The 12,238-nt window shown below is 40.4% G+C and overlaps 1 protein-coding gene across 5 annotated transcripts in view; it reads left to right on the forward strand.

Moving 5' to 3' along the window:
• The first annotated feature begins 7,119 nt into the window (after window positions 1-7,119).
• Window positions 7,120-12,238, forward strand: part of EDEM3 (ER degradation enhancing alpha-mannosidase like protein 3) — a 74,754-nt gene continuing 69,635 nt past the window's right edge. For all 5 annotated transcript variants that reach the window (XM_029935200.1, XM_029935202.1, XM_029935204.1 and 2 more), the window contains exons 1-2: window positions 7,120-7,500; window positions 11,883-11,928. In XM_029935200.1, the coding sequence (XP_029791060.1) occupies window positions 7,340-7,500; window positions 11,883-11,928 (207 nt within the window). In that variant the 5' untranslated portion in view covers window positions 7,120-7,339. The remainder of the gene's footprint in view (window positions 7,501-11,882; window positions 11,929-12,238) is intronic.

Genomic DNA, 12,238 nt, shown 5'->3' on the forward strand with positions numbered 1-12,238 from the left:
GGGAGGAAGAAATGCTGAAAAGACAATATTACTCATGTGTAAGAAATAAGCCCACTGACCCAACCAAAGGAGAAACACAGAGACTCAGAGCACAGGGAACCAAGGCTTTAATCAACAGTCTTGCAAGAGTGGGTGTCTGATGGACAGGCACATTGGAGGCAGTTACAGCAGGCAATTTATCTCCTAATGTGCACGGTCCTCCCCTGATTCCTCATTGGCTGAGCACTACAGAGCTTACAGCCTGGCCTGGAAGTCCCCTATGCCCATGTAAGGCAAAAAGTAATGTGACTGGAACAAATGTGCATTCCTTGAGGTGACGCAGAGACTTCAGTTCTTTGGGCATGCTCATTACAAAGCCCGTGAGAAATGAGCCTGAGAAATGAAGAGGGGGAAGAAGAACCAGGAAGTGAAGTGTCTAAGGGTTTGGGGCTCCATTGTGTATATGTGTGTGTGGCAGGGGGGTTGCACATTTTCCCAATAGGTTGTAAATCTATTGTTCACTATACAACACAGCTTTCATCTGGTATTTCTGAAAATTAATCATCTCACTTACTTCTCACAGTGTGTGTAAAATTTCTACATGTATATCTATATATGCAAATGGAATTTCTAGAAGGTGACAGTGTCAGATTTGGATAATGTGTAACATCAGCATCACTACAGGAATAGCTAATTTTTAATTCTTGAGTGTCAGAATACTAAGATTGCTCTACCTAATGTTTTTGACCTATTCAAACTGGCATCTTTCACTTTGAGTGTCAATTTCATATATAGTTACATTAGCATATCCAACTGGATATCTTTTAAATACCACAGAGGTTGGAGGAAAAAGGCATTTTTGTAAAAACAAAGTAAAAAACAGAGCGAAGTCACCCAAAAAAATGAAAAGATTTCCAGCAAGTCTATTCCACCTCTATACCTTCAAATAGCTTACAAATGAGGCCACTCTCAATTTTAAGAGAGAAGAAAAGTACATTGTGTTCGTATGTGTGTTTACTCTAAAACAGGGATGAGCCTCTATAGCCGGTACAAGGTCTCCGTGGCAGAAACCACACATGAATTCAAAGGTCTCTTCAGTGGCAGGTCCAGGAGGGCTCACGGTTTTGGACAGGGAGCCTGCAGTAGCAGTGCGTGGTCAGCAAGCAAAGGAAGTAGACAGGATTCGGGGCTGAGTAGAATCACGGTCCTATGGGATGGGGAGCCCCTGCACCTACCCCTGACTCCTGCTCTCACCAGTGGTGACTTTTCCTCTCCACTCCATAATGACCAGCTACTGTTTCTTGAGCTCTTTCAAACTGCACTAAGTATTTTATACACATCACCTCACCCCTTTCACAACACCCCTAGGAGGAAGGTGTTACAACAAGTAAACTATTTACTCCTTCTAAAAATGCTGGGAGGCAGGTTCTATTCTTATTCTTATTTTATAAATGAGGAAACCAAAGCACAAAGAAATTCAGTAACTTGCTTAAGATAACATGGCTAGTAAGTAGCAGAACTGGCTCAGAGCAATTGTTCTTGGCCACCACGTTAAGTCAGCACCATTCAAATGTTGTGGAACAGTGCAGACTTAAACCTCTGTGGCCAGACTAAAATAAAACGTGGGAACTGTGTTGGTGATACAAGGGAATTTAGGAGAGAGGCCTCTGACAAGATGCACTTGCTTGTGAAAAGCCACGTACTTGGCTTTGATGCTGACTGATACTTGGAAATAAATGGAAAATGGTTACAAAATGAAACACCCAAAAACAAGAGGGAGCTTAGCATTAAACATGATATGGGAATGGGGTGCCTTGGTGGCTCAGTTGGTTAAGTGTCTGACTCTTGATTTTGGCTCGGGTCATGATCTCAGGGTTCGTGGGATCAAGCCCCACATGGGGTCTGCACTGACAGTACAGATTCTCTCCCTCTCTCTACTTACCCCCTCAAAATAAATATATAGACATAAAAAAAACCAACTATGATGTAAGAGCAAACTCTCTTGCCTCAGAGACCTGGTGCAGGTGTCATTGAGAGAAGTGAGAATTATCTGAAGCTGAAGTGATTTTTTAAGATCTTGAATCATGTTTGAGAGGGGAAAAAAACCCTGGGGACATCTTTAGCAGCAGTGAATCATCTGTATTTCCCCACTGTCTTTCTTGCAATTTGGATTAAGTCAGACAGCCTGGCCCGAAGTCAACCCACAACATTCACTATCTTTTTCATTAAGTAGTCTTTCTAGGGCGTTAAAGTCCCTAGCTCTGAATGTAGAATAAGTACTGTCTTTTTTTTTTTTTTTTTTTGAGAAAGACAGAGCATGAGCAGGGGAGGGGCAGAGAGAGAAAGGGAGCTATCAGCACAGAGCCCAATGGAGGGCTGCAACTCACCAACCATGAGATCATGCCCTGAGCCAAAGTCAGACACTTAACCTACTGAGCCACCCAGGCGCCTCGAATAAGTACTGTCTTTATTTAATGTTTGTAAGATTGGGTTCTCCAGAAGTGTTCTGTAAATTCCACACACTATCAAATAAAAGGAAAAGCAATTTGAAGAATGACAAAATCACTACTCCCAAATTCCAAGCTAGAGTTTTGGAGTAATTAGATCTGTTGTACTGAAGAATTGAAGTCATTTAGGGGCAATTGCCACTGTAGGGTCACTCTCACACAGTGGCCAAGCTTCCTGGGACTATTTCCGGGCAGAGCGGTGACATTGACGTGGAGCCCCTCCCTTGTGTTTGTGAATCCATAGGATTCTAACCAGGGCCTCTACCCTCCCTTCGTCCTGATCTATCCCGGAAGAAAGTAAAGAGAACACCAGGTGAGCATACATATTTACATAGCGACAAGGTTGTGCAAACAAACTCTTAACTGATAAAAGGGCATTTTATAAATGGCTCTTATTTCTAACCATTTGCTTTGACAACTTTATTTTTTTAATTCAAGCACAATTAACACCATGTTAGTTTCTGGTATACATTATAATGATTCAAAAATTCCACACATTACTCGGTGCTCATCAAGATAAGTGTACTCTTAATTCCTTTCACCTATTTTATCCATCCTCTCAACCTGCCTGTGGCAACCGCCAGGTTCTCTGTATTTAAGAGTCTAATTTTTTTGTGGGTCTCTTTTATTCTTCGTTTGTTCTGTTTCTTAAAATCCACATGAATGAAATCCTGTATTTGTCTCTGACTGAGACAGATTTACTTATTTCACTTTGCAGTATACCCTCTAGATCGATCCATGTTGTTGCAACATCTTCTTTATTCATTCCTCTATAGATGGACACTTGGGTTTCCATATTTTGGCTCTTGTAAATAATGCTGCAATAAACATATGGGTTATATATATCTTTTTGAATTAGTGTTTTCATTTTCTTTGGGTAACTACTGGATCATATGATAGTTCTATTTTTAATTTTTTGAGGAACCTCCACACAGTTTTCCACAATGACTGCACCAGCTTGTATTCCCACCAACAGCTCCTTTCTCTCCCCGTTCTTGCCAATATTTGTTATTTATTCTTTAGAGTCTAGCTGTTCTAACAGGTGTAAGGTGGTGTCTCATGGTTTTGATTTGCATTTTCCTGATGATTAGTGATGTTGAACACCTCTTCATGTACTTGTTGGCCATTTGTATGACTTCTTTAGAAAAATGTCTAATTCCTGTTCTCTGACCCCTTTTAATTGGATTATTTGGTGTTGAATTGTATATGCTTTTTATATATTTTGGTTATTAACCCCTTATTGGATACATCAGTTAAAAATATCTTCTCCCATTCTGTAGGTTGTCTTTTATTGATGGTTTCCTTTGCTGTGCAAAGGCTTTTTATTTTGGTGTAGTGATTTCTTACCATTTTTAGTGGGCTTTGCACATCTGAAGTCTTTTCCATATTGTTTTAAAACACTTATCCTTAATGCCTTCCATTAGTGTTTTCCCCCTGTATAACACACCAAGGTTTTTCTTGTTTAAATCCTATATCCTTTTTTTAATCATAAGTGTATAGGTTCTAAAATAATGTGTATAGGTTTTAAAATAATGAATGTAAATTTTTCCTAGTGTCCATAACTGCCAATTAGCTAAGAATTTTGATTATTTCCATCCTGGGGTTAAAATGGATTCTCTTTTGAAACGCACTTTGTGAACATATTTTGCTTTCACTTCCATAGGCTCCACCTTACATATGATAAATTGCAATGCTTTTTAGGACATACAAGCTTTTCTACTTACACTTTTGCAGAGATTAGTGAAAAATGGACTCAACCACTGGCTGGCAATTGAATTTCAATAGGGGAGGAAAAAAAATGATTATTATTTAGCAAGTCAACAAAAAATATGTTCTGGGTTCTCTTTAGACACTTTTTAAATGCAGTGTTAGTTTGAAAACAAATATATGAGTCAAGAGAGGAAAACAGAAAATGCTAAACATTAAAAGCCAGAACTCCTTCCTGAGAACATTGTTAATGATAGTTACTAGTCAATTTTTGACTTCTTATAAAGGTTTGGAACATTAGGAAGATAAAGAAAACTGAATTACTGCCAGTAATCTACTACAAATAATTGACTTGACTACATTTCCATACAACTGAAGGTCATTGACTATTTTTCTGTTTTTTTTTTGTTCCTAGTTTTCAAATACTGGATGGTTGGTACTGACCTTTAGCTTGTCATGTTCTCTATGCCAGAGCCAAGAACAATTCACAAGTGTTATTTATTTAGCTAACTTCATCCTTAAAGCTGCCAAAGAGGATCCAGGATGGAACCAATATAGGGTGGCAAGTACATAAAAGAAATAAAATTAATACTGTACAGAAATGACCTCATGCATTTTCACAACCTTCATAAAAGTAGATAAAAGAACTATCTTAGTCCCATTTTATAGATAAAGAAACTGAAGGAATATGGAAACAAGCATATTCAACATTTATTAAGCATCTATAACAGCAGAGGCACACTGCTGAATTTTGGAACATTATTAAACTGAAGTCCATACCCTTCAAACAGTTATAATCTAGTGGGCAGGGCTGACTGTGAAAAACACAATCATAAAGACATAAAACACAATGAAAGAGCAGGGTAGGGAATGACCTCTCTTTTTAAAAGTTTATTTTGAAAGAGAGAGACAGAGCATGAACGGGGGAAGAACAGAGAGAGGGGGACAGAGGATCTGAAGCAGGCTCTGCACTGACAGCAGGGAACCTAATGTGGGGCTCAAAGTCACCAACCCATGAGATCATGACCTGAGCTTCAGTTGGATGCTCAACTGACTGAACCACTCAGGTGCCCAGAGAGAATGACTTCCAATGGCTGTAAGGTTATGAAAGGGTTTTGCAGATATGAAATCTGAGCCAATTGAATGGGTAGAGTGTTCTACAAAAATGGTAGAATAGCAGAGGAGAACATGAGAATTTGTTAGTTATTGCATAGAATCTGAGGGCAGGGGTAGAAGGGAAAAGACTTGTTCAGAGGGTCTATAGATGTTCTTAAATGTCAACTCCAGTAGCAATGTTTTGAAAAGTAGAGTGGCAGGGAAATAATTAGGAGACCATTGCAGTGGTTCAGGAAAGAGGTAATGAGGCTTGAACTAAGCAGAAGCAGGAGTGACAGCCAGTAGTGATAGCAGAAGTAGAATCTATATAATTTGGCAAGTGAGTGGTGTGGACCATGAAGGAGGAGGAGGAGTTGAAGATGATTCTAACGCATTAATTTGAACCAGTGAATATATTACATTTGAGCTACGTTGGGCCAGAGAGAAGGGAATTTCTATTAGGAAGGTGGAAATGTGGGTCTAGAGATCAGCACAGATATGGATTTAAAAATCAGCCACAGGCATGTGATGGCTGAATACATATGAGTGGAAGAAATCACCAAAGAACAGTGTACAAGGAGAAAAAAAAAAGACAAAAAGAAAACCTTAAAATGCAGGGAACACCAGCGTTTTAAGAAAGAGAGGAGTGAAGGAGGAGTCTTTGGTGTCACATGAATGGCCGATCTGAGAGCAAAGAGGATGATGCAAAGTGATTGAAATCAAGGAAGAAAAGTTTCCAGAACTACAGCTGAATGCTGCTGAGGGGACCAGTAGGCGATTTCCTGTGGTCACAGAGATCACATCCGCACCTAAACTCTGCACTTACCTACCCAATTATCATACAAGAAATACAATGTGGTTTTTCAAGAGAAACCCACTCCTCATTTTACCAATAGTTAATGTGGGACTCAGTGATCAAAATAAATTGTAGGTTCCAATTTCCTTCATTACATTTTCTTTCAACCTCACCCTACTCTCCTTACACTGAGGTTTTTAGAGAACTATTATTAATCAAGTACGTGCCCTCTTTAATCCTAGTGGATGTGATTACCATCAAGGACTCCTGAGTCGCAGAGGTTGGTTGAGCATCTAATTCAGCAGTGGAACGAGTACTTGTTACCTAACCTCTTCAGCCTCGGTTTCCTCATTTGCAAAACGGGAATGGTGGTACTTACTTAAGAGGGCTGAGAAGAGTGTATGAGAGAACGTAAGTAAAACTCTCAGCACATGGCATCAAAGGTCAATTCATTTTTGTTGTTACTGTTTTGTATTTTCTCGGGGGGCAAGAGACTACCCCAACACTATTTCCGAAAGTGTGTAGTACCGAGCTGGGGACGTGTGAGCCTCATTCTGCCAGCCCTCCGGGAAGCGTCAAACGCAAAAAGAGGGACAAGCAGTTGACAGGTTCCCCAGGACTCAGAAGCCGATAGCCTTGGAGGTGGGACCGGTTGGCACAACGCCGCTGGAAGCTGGATCCTAGGCACCGCCGGTGACCCTCGGAAGACCACACATCCCAGAGTGCAGCGCGCCCACCCAGGATGGAAATTTAGCCAGGCGGAGTAGGATTCCTAGCCCGCCAGGGGAAGCAGTGCACTCTGGGATTTGTAGTCTTCGGGTCTCAAGTTCGCGAGTCGGAGGAGGGCGGAAGCCAGAGGTCCCGCCCCAGCCCCGCCTTTTGTCCACGTTTCACTTCTCCGGGCCAATGCCCTCTCCTGTCCCCGAAGCCAGCTGCTCTCCGATCTGGTCCCCATTGGTCCTGAGCCTCAGTGCCCTGCGCCCTACCCGGAAGTAGCGTTGGGAGAGGCGGTTTCCTAGACTACGACACCGGAAAGCTGGGGGAGGCGCTCCGGGCTGCTAAGGGCGGAGGGCGGTGGCAGCGCTGGCGCTGGGGACCGGCTCGGCGGTTTCGGGAAGCAGTTCGGCTACGGCTGCCGCTCGCGTTGCTCCGCATCCCGCCCTCGGCACGGCTCGCAGCCCCCTTGCCACCCGCGTCCGGCAATGTGTCCCACCGGCCGGGCGTAGCCGCTGCGCGTGCGCGGAACCGCAGGGCCATGAGCAAAGCCGGCGGCGGTCGAGGCTGTGGGTCCTCGGTCCCCCAGCGAGCGCCATGGAGCCTGGTGGCGGCGACGGCCGCGTTCTGTCTGGTGTCGGCCACGTCCGTGTGGACGGCGGGGGCCGCGCCCATGAGTAGGGAAGAGAGACAGAAGCTTGGGTAAGGGTGCCTGGCAGGCTGGGGTGGGTTTCCTCAGGAGGCGTACCACAGGCGAGGTGCCTGTCATTGCGACCCGGGCGCGCTGTGTCCTCTCCCGTCTCGATTGGGACGGTTGTTGCTCCGCGAGGACCCTGGCGGGGACAGCGTCCGGGAAGGTGGGGGGTCGTCGCCCGCAGTGCGACCTCGTGGGACCATCGGGGTGTCGCCTGGGCCATCGGTGACATGTGCAGGCTCCTTGAGGCCATCCGTGGTGTGTCAACGCAGCTGCCATGTCAGTGCCCCGTGAAGGGGGCTACACCTCGTGCCACTACGCGCCAGAGTCCTGTGGTTGTCTTTTGTCGGAGACAGGGTTAGATTTCTCGCACAAGTGAGCTCCCAGCTGGGAAAATGTTGCTGATTTCACAGTAGTTAAGGAAATACTCTTTACACCTGTTACGGAAAAGGGGGCGTACGTTGGAATTTGAACTTTACATATCTACCATTTCCTTGCAGTGTTTTCTTGCACTGCATTTTTCTAATAGAACAATATTTGATGGTATTATTTAGAAGCCTCGATTAATTATTCCTGTTCTCTTTGCTCAAAGTAGTCTTATCAGTCTTGAGAGTGTCATAAAATTATCAGTTATATTTACAGCATTGAATTGGGCGTCAGTATTTCCAATATATGCCAGGTCCCACAAATTAGTAAGAAAAAGGTATGTAAAGTTAATTCACACAAGAGGAAATGCAAATGGTCAGTAAATATGAAAAGTTACTCAACCTCTTAAATGTGAGAGATGCAGATTAAAACAATGAGACAGCTCTTTTTTTGCCATCAGATTAATACAAAACACAGGTGCTGATTAGTTGAGGTGTGAGAAGAGTCTTGGTGGGAGTGTAAATTGCAGTAACTTATTGACAGTGTCTCCTAATATTTAAATTGTATCTATTCTTTGATTCATTAATCCCACTTCAGGGAATGATCCTACAGAGATAAAAGCGCTATTGTTGTAGAGATAGGTATACAAGGATGTGCATTTTGAAAGAAGGAAACTTGTGTAAATCATTGCATTTTTAGTTTTAGTATTTAGTATTAGTTTTAAATAAGAAAACAATTAAGAAATAAAAAAAAGATGCTTGGTGGAAAAAAAAGTATCAGCTAGCGAAACAAAATTATCAGTAAACTCTTAATAAGTATCTTACATTTTCTTTATGAATTTAATGTATCATTGATAACTATTTTAATAAATGCCCCACTCTGTGCCAGGTATTTTACATATGTCATCTCTGTAATCCTCCCTGTTTCTTAATGAGGTGGATGTGATCCTCACGGTGCAGATGAGGAAATTGAGACTCAAGGTCAACTTATTCAAAATCAGAGCTAGTAAATGTAGAACCAGTATTCAAACCCAGGTCTGTACAGCCTCAGAGACGATGTTCTCTCTGGTGTGCTGCACTTGATAGACTTGGAAAGAGAAGCTTCAAGTCTGTTAAGATAGAAGGTATCTTATTTGATTACCACTCCCTTTTCTCTTTTTATATTAAAATTTTTTATTTGAAGAAAAGTCTTTAGTTAAGTCAATTCTAACCAAAATTAATTTTTAACTGGAAGAGTTCAACCAAAATGGCTTGGAATTTCAGCTCCAATTTTGAGAGTAAGACTCTGGAACTATAAACCACAAATACACAATTGCTTGATTGCTTTCCCCTCTGGGAATTTTTGGGAACCTGAACTCTGATTCATTAGGTTTACCTGTATGATTTTTTTAAAGCCCAAATAATGATGACTTATGATAAAAAGCATTAAATGCCCCACCTTTTTCGTATCCTCCCAAACCGAACTAACGATGATACAGACTGGATTTATCACAAATGGTTAGCAGTTGCTCAATTGCTTGAAGTTTATGGTTTATGGAAATTTTTACTTGGTCGTATGTGGTCTTATCCTTCCTGGAATACATTGTTTTTTGTTTTTGTGATTTAAATATATAGCAGTTGTTAATGTTCTCTTTTCATTAAAAAGTATAAATCCAATTTCTGTAGCACACTGACAGGCAATGTAATTTTAGAAAAAGCTGACATATAAAAATTATTTTAAAATGAAGAAAAAGACATAATGTTTGAACTATCGATCTGTTTCCAGTTTATTTTACTTGTTGAATAGATATAAAACCATCATAGAGACATTTTTCTGTTGAGTATAGTTATCTACCGTTCTGTATTTAAATATGACTTTATAGGACTTACATGTTTAAGTAGGAGAGCACACTCGACTGGGTATTAAATATCTCCACTGTGAAGTATGTGTTGTGAAATCTGATGATCGTGTGCTGCATAAATGTAAGGATTGGAAAATAACGCATTCTCATATGCCGTTGTGATTTATTCATAATCATGAAAATCGAATGCTTATGGAGTTTGGGTTAATGAGTTAAGACTTATGTTATCTGTAATGCATGTGTCTAGGCAGTGCCATTACCAGTTAAAGGGATTTGTACTTCTTGACAATAATCTTTGTATTGATTCCATTTCAGTGAAAGGAAAAAGAAGTATTTCCATATTCCATTTATTGATATCAGTGCTTGAAAAGAAAATCTTAACATTGTTTTTGTTGTTTATTAGCTAATTTGATAGATCTTTGTTTCCTGTAATATAATAAAGAAATGTGTGGAAGAATTCTCTAAGATACTCCATAGTTTTCTGAGATAACTTGATCCATATTCTGTCATAGTATAAACACATAAGGAATTAATGTTTTAGCAAAGTGATAAGATCTTGTTTTTAATGATTGTTTTAAAATGATTCGTAAAAAGTTTGTCAAGGTTTATTCAGTTTATAAATTTTGAGCGTGCTTGATTTTGCTGGTCATTATAGCCAGGATCTGGAAATAAGTTCTTTTCTTTCTACTAGCTTTATTATTTCATTATCCATGGTTACAATTTTTAAAATGAGAATTGCAACATAACAGGAAGTAAAAGAAAATTATACCCAGCCATTTTCTCTAACACTTTCTTTAGTTTTTGCTGTTAGTGATTGGAACTTTAAGAACAATAGTGTTAATAAAAGATAACTGAATTATTTTCCCTTGCTAATTATTGAGATATTTGGTTTTGTCTGATCATAACATTAAACTTAGAACAAGGCCAGCCGGGTGGCTCAGTTGGTTAAGGGTCCGACTTTTGATTTCAGCCCAGGTCATGAGCTCACAGTCCTGAGGGTCTTGGGATCGAGCCCCAGTCTGGCTCTGTGCTAGGCTGGGCCTGTAACCTGCTGAAGAATCTCTCTCCCTCTCCCTTTGCCCCTCACTTGTTTGCACGCACGTGCTCTCATGCGCTCGCTCGCTCGCTCTCTCTGGTTGTCTCAAACAAACGTAAAACATTTGTAGTTTTTTGTATAGATCTCAAGCCCCCAAACTTGATAGTGTTTAACTGAAAGACTGGTTAGTTGGTCCAGGCAATACAGATTTTGACTTAGTATATCTGATGTGGAGATCAGAAATTTCCATTTTAAACAGTCATCTTGGGGATTTTGAGACAGGGAGAGCTAAAACACACACAAATCTCTTTTAGAGGATTATTTTCCTCATTTCTTAATGTTTATTTTTTGAGAGAGAGAGAACAAGCAGGGGAGGGGCATAAGGAGACAGGTTCAGAAGTGGGCTCTGTGCTATCGGGCTATCGGTGCAGAGCCCAGTATGGGGCTCAAACTCACAAACTGTGAGACCATGACCAGAGCTGAAGTAGGATGCTTACCTGAGCCAACCAGGCACCCCTATTTTTCTCATTTTAGAGATGAATATTACTTATTTGACTTCTGACAGTCTTCTAAGGGCAGAGAGTACATCGTAAAATCATAAAATGGACCTTTTTAAAAGTGCGAACAATATGTATTGAATATGTACTAAACTTGGCATTAGTGATTTTGTTTAAAGGGAAATAGAAGTTTGTGAGAGTAATGTTATTTCATATTACACACCCACCCCTCTCTCGCTAGAGTATATAGTATAAGCAATAAATGATAACAATAATACTTTTGGAGGTCTCCAGCAATATTCTTCCTTTTAAGACAGATATGTTCAATAATTTTTTTAAGAGGTCATTGTTTTTCGGCATCAGATTTCCTTCTGTTTGCATGACATGCATCATTTATCAATTTTCTTAGGGAACATAAGATAAATTTTACACAAATCGCTAGGAATAGTAAAAGTTTGGGCAAGTTCTGTGTGGTTCATGAAAGCTTGTCCGCTAACACTGGTGTACTTCTTGACTCTGTTTATGTCTTTTTCTAACTAATTTTTTCTTTTGTTTTTTATTGGTGTATTTTCATGAAGGAGCATTAGCTCTTTGAAAAATGATGAATAGAATGTTCTTAACTTTTTTTTATTTCTGCTCTTTTAAAATTAGGAATCAAGTACTGGAAATGTTTGATCATGCTTATGGTAACTATATGGTAAGTAGAAGGCTTATCTTGACATACCATTTATGTGAGCCGATGGTTCTATCCACATAGTCACTTGGGAATTTTGAAACCTGAATTAATAGCACATTATTTTAAAAGAAGCTTTTAAAAAGCAGTGCAAGGTGGCCGGTTAGCTCAGTTGGTTAGAGCCTGGTGCTAATAAAAAGCAGTGCAAGTGTGGGCTAACAGAGTATTCTTGATAATTGGTTCTTAGAGGACCAGTTTATTAAATGGGTAAAAATTGAATTAGATTATGAAACTTTGTGTTTAAGAGGTTTCCTTTGGTGCTATCCACAATGTT

The sequence above is a fragment of the Suricata suricatta genome, chromosome 3, assembly GCF_006229205.1.
Source record: "Suricata suricatta isolate VVHF042 chromosome 3, meerkat_22Aug2017_6uvM2_HiC, whole genome shotgun sequence".
Classification (NCBI taxonomy): domain Eukaryota; kingdom Metazoa; phylum Chordata; class Mammalia; order Carnivora; family Herpestidae; genus Suricata; species Suricata suricatta.